Here is an 11,550-nt window from a genome sequence, read left to right on the forward strand (position 1 = left end):
TCGTGGCTCCGTCACCCATAGGCAGCCCGTACGAGGCTGCCGCTGCTTTGAGCCTTAGGCGGTCCTCATCGATCCGCCGCTCACTTTATGCGGCCAACGCCGCTACTTCCTTTATGCGTTGAAAACGCCGCTTGATGGCGGCTGGGCAGTGGGTCACGGACTAGGTTACCCATGGGCGTGGCCGTGGGTCTCTATTCCTGGGTTACCCATGGTGTCCGTGAGTTTCAGTGGTTTCTTGTACTCATGGCCATTGGTTTTAACAATGTAGAAATAGAATATTATTGAAACAAATATTAATAGCAGGCATATTCACATATTCTGGAGAGTTGCTTAAAAGAGAAAAAACAAATTCCCATGCCTTATTGCAATAGTGCGTGGACATATAATATATAAAAAACTGAACGTTGACAACGACTATTGAAAAACAAATAACTTAAGGTTGAACAAATATTGCCTAGAGAAGGCTCTAATACCACATGTAATAATTCTATATATATTAAATGCTAATTAACAATAAAATTAGCAGCGGAAATAATTTAATATATAAGTACCTCCGACCATTGTTTTGCTTAAGCAGGTTGAAGAACAGCTTCACTGCCACCAAATCTAGAAACTTAAGAATATTGAGAGGTTCTTTTGACTTATGCCTACTAGTGAGTGCTAATTGATGGAATACACAGACCTTATTTATAAGTAGGGGGACCCTCAATTAGAGTTGTTACCTTAATTAGTCCTCTCATCAAGGAATAAAAATCAAATAAATAATCAATACAGATTATTTGATTCCACAAAGTAAAATCAATAATGAATTCAAATATTTGATTTCACATAATAAGATTTAATTGGAATAAATCACTGAACACCGTAATTATATATATATATATATATATATATATTATAATCAATATATGTGATTGATGTTTGGATATATGGTGCCAAGAAATACATGAACATGTAAGATTATTTTCAATGAAAATATGTTTTCCCTCCATTTGAATTTTTTCAATTTTTTTCTCCATATTTGTTTTTAGAGTAATGCTATATAGGCGTTGTTTGGCAACTAACGTTCCCAAACCCAACGCTCCACGACACTGTTTGCCGTCAAATTTTAGCAGTCCTTATTTGCAAGGTTGTAGCACAAGGCTCCAGGAATGAAAGTCTACGACAAGCCATCTCCTGGTAGAATGACAAAAAAGGTGGGTGTTGATTTTAGTTGGCAAAATGTAAGGACAATATAGGAATTTCACTTGCTCCATTTTTTCAAACTGGCCTTCATGTCTTCCCTGTAGCCCATCTCGTCAAGCCTCCGTACCTGATGCATCTCGTCAACCCATTTATGAACAGTACATCGGAAATCCTCTCGTCGTTTGCCAAATAGACCCATAGTATATACTATACCACAGGTTGATGTGGTAGTGTATATTAGCCCAATAAAATGGAGGTGCGATGGCGTATAGTATGCAGGACAGGGGCGAAGCTAAGATATTAGATGTGGAGGGACGAAATTAAAAAAATAAAAAATTAAGGGGGTAAAAATTTGATTTAAAAAGAATTTGATGTAATATTTTGGGCTTAGCCCCTTTGTAATTCCACCCATGTATGTAGCATTAATACTGTTTTTAACATTGTCCCACATTGGAAAGGTAAAAAAAAAAAATTAAATTGACTTTAGGGTAGACAGTCATGCTAGTGGTGTCACCCCGATTCTTGTAATTTTATACATAGAACAAGGTTTTGTTTTACCAAACTCTTTATTGGGTAATCTTTATAGAGCATACTCTCAGCCCACTATCATTTCACTATATTGACATGAAATTCTCAATTTACCCTTAAATCGATCTTAAAATGATGAAAAATTCAATAGTAAATTGGTAATACTAAATTGGTAAATTGGTAATACTACATGTGATAGTAAATTGGTAATACTACAATATCATGCTTTAAGCTTCAACAACTTTTCATACTTTTTGGTTTTTCAAAACAAACGCCATTTGCTTGTATCCAACGCCTCATGTGTGCCACGACGTCGTTTGTACAAAATTAAATATATACCATTCAAATTTTTAACATGGGTGTCTTTTGTGTTTCAAAACAAAAACATTGTATTCAAAATCCAAGATACTCATAAAAATGCAAAATCTGTATTCATTTTGATGTCACCAATTCAAGCAAAAAATAGAAAGTACATTCCAAACCACATTTGTGTTTGGCAATGAGTTTTTTTTTTTTTTGAACATTCAAGCTTGATAATATTTTATAAATGGATCATTGGTAGAGTAATTGCTCTGTCAATAAAATGTTTCTGATACAAGATGGATACTCCTCTCTCCATACAACGAGTTTTGAGAGGATAAAGGACGAGATAATTTATTAATGTGATATAAAGTAAAAATAAGTTTTGAATTTTTTTTTAGAGAAAAGTGAAGTGAAGAAAGTTATTTGTTAATGGGTTAAAAAATGATGTCAACTGTTTTAGAAAATAATGGGAAGAACTCTTTGCCAAAGACAGTATGATGTTGATGAATCTCATACACTAATTATAGAGATGATGATTCTTCTTTCAAGGGGTGGAACCACGTTGGGCCTCGGGGGGACTCTGGACCCCCCAAGGCTCAAGGTGGTCCAAAAAAAAAAAGGTAAAGTCTACTTAACGGCCTCAAACTATCATTTTAACGACAATTTACCCTCAAACTATCAATTGTGACAATTTACCTCATAAACTACCAAAACAATAACAATGTACCATTCGATGCTAGCAAAATGGCAAATTACCCCTATAAAAATTTCAATAAGACAAAAATACCCTTAAAATTTTTAAAAATAAATAAATTTTAATATTTTTGTTTTTGTTTTAGTTAGGGTAATTTCATCATTTTGTTAAAATTGGAGGTATATTATCATTGTTTTAGTAGTTTGGGGGGTAAATTACCGTAATTAATAGTTTGAGGGGTAAATTATCATTAGGGTGGTAGTTTGAGGTGGTTAAGTAGACTTTACCAAAAAAAAATTTTTATAAAATTATAAAATTCCTATAAAGTTTAACTTTTGACCCCCCAAATCAATTTTCTTTTAGAATTTTGCCCCCCCCAAACACAAATCTCGAGTTCCGCGGGAACTTCATCAATCATCCTCAATTATCTTGGAGCAAAAAGTTGATGTATGTTTATTTATTTATTTAAAATTATTCTCTTATTTTCCCATTACAATCGAAACACTAAAAACAAAGAAAGTGAATAAATAAACCATGAAAAAATTGAAAAAATAAAAATAAAAACAATGAAAAAGAAAAGAGCCTTGTACAGAAGATTTCTCTCCCAAGCTTCCTCAAGAAACAAAGCTTAAACCCTATTCCAGTCCACTAAAGCCCTTCTCTGTTTCTGAAATACAAGCACAAACCGAAAATGAAAAAGCTTCACTGCATGAGCAAAATCATTCCCTCTCTGCCTCAAAACCCCCCAAGAAGTTCTATAACTTTTGCTTCTCTCTTCTCTACCAAGACCCAGAACCCACCTTCTTCTTCTTCGTCTTCCACTTCTCTCTACAACCGAATCCAAATCATCCGAAACCCGAACGTCTCAGTCATTCCAGTGCTCGAGCAATGGGTCAATGAGCAACGACCCGTCAACCAGCAGGAAATCCGATCACTGGTTCGAATCATGAAGGACTTCAGGCGCTTCAATCACGCGCTCGAGGTACATTTTTCTCTCACCCCATTTCTTATTTCCTTTTCTTTTCTTGGGAAACTGAAGAATGATTCATTCAATGGATTCACACGCATTTCGTTTCACTCCACATCGCATTGCATAGATTATTTCTTGTAACTTGTTCGTGCTTAATTTAGTTATTTAAAGCAATCTTTACTTTTTTCTAACCCAGATCATTTTGTTGTTTTTCAGAAAATATGAACTTTATTATTGTATGAGAATGTAAATTTTGCGTATATTTCTGGTTCTAACTGTGGAAGTCTTTTTCATTAGTTTGCATTTCGTATACGGAATTTGTTCCTGAGTAATTTGTCGATTCACTTGTTTTCATATTATGACAAATTATATTTTATCCAAATAACGGCTGAAATTGAAAGAAAATTGTGATTTCAATCATTAACCAGACAATCGGCTAGGGACCACGCTTCGCGAAGCTAATTAGTTTGAATCCCTCTCCCCCTCTTGTGTGGACATGTCAAACAAAAAAAAAAAAGTATCTGACAAACCGTTATAAAAGTAATTCTGCTTTTGACCCAAGTGTTGGTTGGTCAAGCCTTGGGATTTTTCTTAGCTCACATATGTCATTACTTGAAAATATTTGAAGTGATTTCACAGTATGTTGGGGCAATTTTGGCACTTTACCATGACAAAATGGTTGAATTGCCCCCTCTAGCTATTTTTCTTCTGATGGTTGATTTTTTCCTGAATCCTAACCCCTACATGTTAATACTGCCAGTCCCTAATTTCTCTATGTCTCTTTCATGTCATTCAGATATCTCAGTGGATGACTGATCGTAGATATTTCGAACTATCACCAGTTGATGTTGCGCTTAGGATTGAATTAATTCACAGAGTTCGTGGACTAGAGCATGCTGAATATTACTTTAATAATATATCAAACAATCTGAAAACGGATAGGATATATGGTGCTCTTCTCAGTGGCTACGTTCGAGAGAAATCCGTTGAGAAAGCTGAAGCCATTATGGAAATAATGAGAGAGATGGATATGGCAGCATCATCATTTCCTTACAACATGTTGATTAACCTTTATTCTCAAACTGGAGAACACGATAAAATCGACATGTTGATGCAAGAGATGGAAAGGAAGGGAATACCTCAAGATAAGTACACATTGCTAAACCGAATGGCTGCTTACATTGCAGTATTTGACATTTCTGGGATGGAAAGGATTTTAAATAGGATGGAGGAGGATAAGAACTGTTTTGTTAGTTGGAAAGTGTATTCCATGGCAGCAAGTGAGTGTCTGAAAGTTGGGTTGATTGAAAAGGCTCTTGTAATGCTGAAAAAAATGGAGGAAAACATGCCCCTTCTGAGGAGGAAACTGGCATTAAAGTTTCTTCTTACTCATTATGCAAACACTGGCCTTAAGAAGGAGCTTTACAGAGTCTGGAATACGTACAAGCCATCAAAAGAACAAATAGATGGACCAATAGATAAACAATATGCCTGCATGGTTTCATCTCTTGCAAAGCTGGGTGATATTGAGGGGGCTGAGAAGATCTTTCAGGAGTGGGAGACCCGATGCACCTTGTATGACTTTCAGGTATTGAATAGCCTTCTTGCTGCTTACTGCAAAAACGGTCTCTTCGATAAGGCAGAATCAGTTGTAGAGAAGGCTGTAGAAGGAAGAACACCTTATGCCAGTACATGGGCTGTGTTAGCCGTAGGTTACATGGAGGATAAGAATATGCCCAAGGCAATTGAGATGTTGAAGAAGGCACTGTTGGTTGGAAGACAAGGTTGGCGACCAAATTCTATTACTTTGTCCAACTGTCTCGATTACTTAGAAGAGCAAGGGGATATTGAAGGAATGGAAGAATTCTTAAGACTTTTAAAGAACTCGGGCCCTTTGAGCAGGGATATGTACCATAGTTTGCTGCGGACATGTGTCAGAAATGGAAAATCAGTTTCTGAGTTTCTTGATCAGATGAAAATTGATGGCTTCACTGCTGATAAGGAAACAGAGAAGATCCTTGAAAACTTCAAGGAACTCTAGCAATGGGTGGGCCTAAGAGGTTATAGCTGGTTCAAGAGACCTCAAAATTCCTGTTTGCCATGCCATCAATATACAATTTTGGTTTCCCTCTTTCTTTTCACCATGGCCTTTTGATGGCTTGATCTCACATCTGCATTGCGAAATCATTGGTGTATGTTTTGAAATGAATTGAAACTTTTATGTGACAGCTGAGATGAGGTATTGACTCTCAGATTTTGAATCTGTTTATTATCCATCTCAATTCCTAGCATCTCAAAGCATTTATCTGTGATCTGATAAAACTATAAAGCTGTGTTGTATGTTGAGTTTGGTCTGTGCTTATAAAATAAGCTTTTTACTTCCTTAATATACTGCAGGAGTTCTACCTGTTGCAGGATAATGGTGTCTCTAAATTCTGACTGGGTGTTCCTTTAGGACAGGCCTGAGCAGAAGAGAGGATACTGAAATAGAAGCAGGAGTATAGAGCCTCAGCCATAAAGGTCATAATTGAACTTTAGGTTAAGTATCCGATGAGGTTGATGTTGCAAGTTTTGACTATTTTTTGTAGCATTGCTTTTATTTAGTTTGCTGATTCCATTCTAATGATCCAATCCTTTCTCTATAATGAAAACACCAATTTTCTACTAAAAGGTTTAAATAATTTTCGTTGCTTAGATTAGTGTTTGTTCTTCTTGAGGCCTTGTGTTGGGTCTGTGCAACAAGAGGCATCAACAGGGTTCTATAACCCCCAACATGTTGGTTCTGTCTAACAGCAGCTGATATTAGATGATACAGTCATTTGGCTTGACCAAATACTTCTAGACAAAAGGAAATTTTTATAGGATGTTATTGCAAAATAATTATTATGTAGTAATGTTTTGATTTTAATCCCTTTAATCAGAGTTTTTCTCTGAATTGGAAATAAGGTGGGATAGAGGGAATTCTTTCAACCAGTGTATTAAATTGACTAATATCCTTTCTTAGAACATATGATTTCTAGATATATTTTTAAAAATACATTTAAGAATCACGTACTTGAAAAATAAATGTTAGTTTACATTGACAATGTCACTGGTTGTAAAGACAGATATCAATTTAGTAGATTGGGTCTCAGTTTAATTTTATCCACCCAAGTTGCGAAAAACTTCGTTCATTTTATATGGTCCAAAATCAAAACTACTCAAAATCTTTCAATTTGTCGACCATTGGAAATATTTCACCAGATTCCACTAAATTTTGAAACACTGATGAATTAAGAAATTTTAAAAACACAAAAAGCAAAAGAGCAAATACATTAAATATTCATGTCTCATCTTTTGAAATTTTTTCCCAAATGTTTGAGAATAGGATCCTCTCCAGTCTAATATGAATTGGAGAATATCCAATTAATGGCCAGGATCTCTTTAGACGCCACCCCCAGCCCCAATTGGGGTGGTCTAGCCACCCCCAATAGGTAGCCAGCCACCCCTTAGTTTTTTATAATATATATATATATATATTATTAATTAGATAGATGTCCTATTTATATCCTCAGGATCTCTATATCTCAATAGAGAGATTCTGACCAGTAACTATATATTCTCCGGTCCAATATGAATCGGAGAATATCCTATTCCAAATGTTTGGATGAAATCTCCAAACCCTCAACCAAACATTCTCCCTTTGAAAATTTCGTTCTAGTTTCCTCTAGCAGAATTTAAAACCCCAAGATTGGGCTTGCCCTCCCTCTTGTTCAAGCGGTGAAGTCCATACTAATTTTAAGGGCCTCACAAAAATAGCCCATTAAAACCCTTAAACCCCAAAAACCCTCCCATGCCTATCTACTGGATTTCATCTCTCTCGCTCTCTCTCCGAAATGAAGCTTCTTCGCTCAAATCCATGGCGTGGCTATGAAATTTCGAGGGTTTTCAGTGCTGTCTTCTACTCCACCGGAAACCTGGCCAGGAATCCACCCCCAGTAGACGCTCTCCACCGTCGGATTTGGCGGGCCGGAGATCCTAGGGTTCCGATCATTCGAGTCATCGACCAGTGGCTCGAGGAAGGAAGACATATCGAGGAATCCGACCTCTTTAGAACAATGAAGCAGCTTCGCAGATACCGTCGTTACAAGCACGCTCTAGAGGTTTCATTTCCCATAATATATATACATATATTTTGCGTATATGTATGTATATGCATGTGTAGATGTATCTGTGTATGTCTATTTTATGTATATGGGTATTTACGGGAGTGCATTTTGGCTAATGGAAGAAATAAGTATTCAGGTATATATGCATGTGCATTTGTAAGTTAACCTAAAATTGAATTTGAAATGTCATTCCTTATTACCACTCTCACCACCACCCTCATCATTTGCACCAGTGTTACTATAACCCTATCGTCATTGCAAATTTTCAAGCATTGTTTTCATTGCAATTACTACTAACTTTTACATGGCCATCTACGTTTAACCAAATGCAGCTTTTGATATTTTATTTTTTTATTATTTTTATGTAATGCTGTGCAAGTTCTTAAAAGTTGAAGATAAAGAGTAGGTGGTTTCACGATTTCTGCCAAGGCAATTGAGATGTTGAAGAAGGCACTGTTGGTTGGAAGACAGGGTTGGCGACCAAATTCTATTACTTTGTCCAACTGTCTCGATTACTTAGAAGAGCAAGAGATATTGAAGGAATGGAAGAATTCTTAAGACTTTTAAAGAACTCGGGCCCTTTGAGCAGGGATATGTCTTCCTTGGACATGTGTCAGAAATGAAAATCAGTTTCTGAGTTTCTCGATTAGATGAAATTGATGGGTTTCACTTCTGATGAGGGAAACAGAAGATCGCTGAAAACAAGGAACTCTAACTTGATAATGTGTGAGCCCTAAGAGGTTATAGCTGGTTCCAGAGACCTCAAAATTCCCTGTATGCCATGCCATCAATATACAATTTTGGTTTCTCTCTTTTCTTTCACCATGGCCTTTTGATGGCTTGATCTCGTACGTGCGAAATCATTGGTGTATGTTTTGGAAATGAATTGAAACTTTTATGTGACAGCTGAGATGAAATTGACTCTCAGATTTTGAATCTGTTTATTATCCATCTCTCTTCCCTAGCATCTCAAAGCATTTATCTGTGATCTGATAAAACTATAAAGCTGTGTTGTATGTTGAGTTTGTTCTGTGCTTATAAAATAAGCTTTTTACTTCCTTTAATTAAGGAAAAAAAAAAAAAAAAAAAACCTGAACGAAAAATTTCACAAAACAAAACAAAAACATATTCATCTCTACCTAATCTCTAATTTAAAACGGTGTTTGGTACCCAAAAAAAAAAAAAAAAAAAAATTCTCAAGAAACAAACTAAAGATCATCAATTCACAATTGCTAAAAATTTATACATAAAAGTACAAAGATACATTCATCTCGAATATCTCATACCTCAAATTATAGTTTCGAGTCACATATATTTTCATGAAACTAATCAAATAAACTTTGTGCAACCGTCAACTTCTATAGGAAAGAGTTTTGAAATGTTGTTGCCGTAGAAGGAGAGTGTGAGTTTAGAGTGAGAGAGACCGACATGATTTAGGGTGAGAGAGATAAATGCGAGTTAATAAAACGAAAGGTCAAAAGGAATTAATTAAGAAAAAATTGTGTTTTAATAAAGGGAGAGATATTAATGAATTAAGACACTTAATTTATTAAAAAAAAAATCGTGATTTAGGGTGTGAGAGATAAACATAAGTTAATAAAAAGAATGGTCAAAATGAATTAATTAAGGAAAAATCGTATACTTAATTCATTAAAAAAAAATAGAATAAGGGAAAACCCCCTTTCAGTATTTGCACGGTTCAATTATTAAAAATTATGAGTAAAAAAATTTAATTTAATTTTTTTTTTTTTTTTTAAATGGACACATGAGTTAATAAAAAGAAATGTCAAAAGGAATTAATTAAGGAAAAATCGTACACTTAATTCATTAAAAAAAATAGAAAAAGGAAAAACCCCTTTCAATATTTGCACGGTTCAATTATTAAAAATTATAAGTAAAAAAATTTAAAATTTAAACAAAATATTGTTGGTGTGAAATAAAAAAGGTTAATTTCATTTATATTATTTGTTTCCTTATTTGATTCGGATATTAATAATACTTAATTTATTGAATAATTTATGTATGGAAAATTCTTGAAATATAATCAACACAATTAATTATACTCTAATTAATGACCGGAGGTAAAAATAAAAAAGGGTTCAGATATTAAAAACATGGACACGTGTCACAATTCTAAGCATTCTCAAATATTAAAAAATATGGACACGTGTCTCTATTCTAAGCACTTTCTACGTCAAAACTCGGCTTATATATATATATATATATATATATATATATATATATATGAAAAGAGGCTGACCTTAGGGTTTTCTCACTTTCTCTCTAAGCGTCGTATTGTACGAGGTGAAAGCCCCTCACCTCTATGGTGGGGGGAGGAGGGATGTGGCAGTTCCCTGACCTCCCTCCTCCCCCTCGCCTGCCCTTGCACCGGGTGACAGTAGTTTACTTGTTGTCCCTGGCCCAGGTTCCCTCCTCCCTACCCTTTCTCTACCGCCCCTTCCTCTTTGTTCCACTTTTGTCCTTGGCAGGGCTCTCTGGTTGTTTTCTGCTCCTTTCCTTTTTGTTTTTTTTGCTATGTTTTTGGTGTGATGTTCTTGTAGCCTTGCTTGTGTACCACTCGGTGTGGGTGCTGATTTTGGGGGTTTCTTTCAAACTCCCATCAGTTTTGTTTTGTGTTCTTCGCCGATCTCCTCAGCCCGCTCTGCCGCCCACCGTCTGATGCTGGGTCTTTCCTCATGCCCCTCTAGCGATGAGTTTCAACGTCCCCTGTTGCGATGGTTTTTCGGCTTGTTGGCAATCGGTTTCGCCACCCTCCGTCCACTGTTTTGGGCTTTTTTCGTGTCCCCACCATGTCGAGCTTCCATCGTTCCCTTCCGGTGTCGGTTTCCGACGAGTGCACAATCGGCATCCATTCTGCGTGTGCCTGTTCCCGTTTGTTTTATTTTCCTTGTATTGTCTTTGTTCATGTTTTTTCCCTGTATGCATTTCATTCTTGTTATTTGCTTGTAATAAGGTCCTGCCTCTTTGGTTCGCCCACGTTTTATTTCGGTGTTTTTGCTTCTGTTTTGTAATAAGGCTTGGCCACTCGATCTGCCTGCTTTGAAGTGAACTGAACTTTGGTCCAGATTTTTTAGGTCGTGGATGTGAATTTTAGTCCAAACCTTCGAGTTGTGGACGTGAACTTCATCCTGGCTTTTAGGTTGAGAAGGAATTTGCGCTACCTATGTATTGGATTGCGTCTGTCTTATGCAGATCTGTTATTTCAACTGAAAACTAGTCATAGATTAGCGAAGGTTTTAGGTGATGTTGTATCCTTATAGCTTCGGCTATAATTTGCATTTTCAAGGCTTTGTGCTCCTGCGATGTAAGAGCTTTATGCTCGTGATTTTGGATTGCGTCTGTCTTATGCAAATCTGTTATTTCAACTAAAAACTAGTCATAGATTAGCGGAGGTTTTAGGTGATGTTGTATCTTTATAACTTCGGCTATAATTTGCATTTTCAGGGCTTTGTGCTCCTGCGATGTAAGAGCTTTATGCTTGTGATTATTTATCAATGAAATTGGAATGTATTTAACCAAATATATATATATATATATATATATATATATATATATATATATATATATATATATATATATATATATATATATGAAAAGAGACATAAGTGATTTTTATAAACTGGGTTGAAGGAAGTTCCTCCAACCCAGTTTGGAGAAAAATTCTGTCCTTAATCAAATAGGCCAAGTTAAGATTGACATTT

At 35.7% G+C, this 11,550-nt stretch overlaps 2 protein-coding genes across 4 annotated transcripts in view; both read left to right on the forward strand.

The window, feature by feature from the left end:
• Positions 1-3,288: 3,288 nt before the first annotated feature.
• On the forward strand, positions 3,289-5,947 carry LOC132182463 (pentatricopeptide repeat-containing protein At2g20710, mitochondrial-like). Its single transcript, XM_059595716.1, has 2 exons — positions 3,289-3,692; positions 4,477-5,947. Exons 1-2 carry the CDS (start codon positions 3,402-3,404, stop codon positions 5,719-5,721), a joined length of 1,536 nt encoding a protein of 511 aa, XP_059451699.1. The 5' UTR covers positions 3,289-3,401; the 3' UTR covers positions 5,722-5,947.
• Positions 5,948-7,507: 1,560 nt separating this feature from the next.
• LOC132180592 (pentatricopeptide repeat-containing protein At2g20710, mitochondrial-like) overlaps positions 7,508-11,550 on the forward strand; it is a 7,929-nt gene continuing 3,886 nt past the window's right edge. Inside the window, exon 1 of one of the 3 annotated variants that reach the window (XM_059593475.1) lies at positions 7,508-7,822. In XM_059593475.1, coding sequence (XP_059449458.1) covers positions 7,556-7,822 — 267 coding nt within the window. In that variant the 5' untranslated portion in view covers positions 7,508-7,555. The remainder of the gene's footprint in view (positions 7,823-11,550) is intronic. The other 2 variants (XM_059593477.1, XM_059593476.1) reach the window with 2 other exon arrangements.

This window comes from Corylus avellana, chromosome ca5, assembly GCF_901000735.1.
Source record: "Corylus avellana chromosome ca5, CavTom2PMs-1.0".
NCBI lineage: Eukaryota > Viridiplantae > Streptophyta > Magnoliopsida > Fagales > Betulaceae > Corylus > Corylus avellana.

Coding starts and splice junctions, on each gene's coding strand:
- LOC132182463 (XM_059595716.1), top strand. CDS start 3,402: ATGAAAAAGCTTCACTGCATGAGCAAAATCATTCCCTCTCTGCCTCAA. Junction 3,693..4,476: donor GCTTCAATCACGCGCTCGAG/GTACATTTTTCT, acceptor CATGTCATTCAG/ATATCTCAGTGGATGACTGA.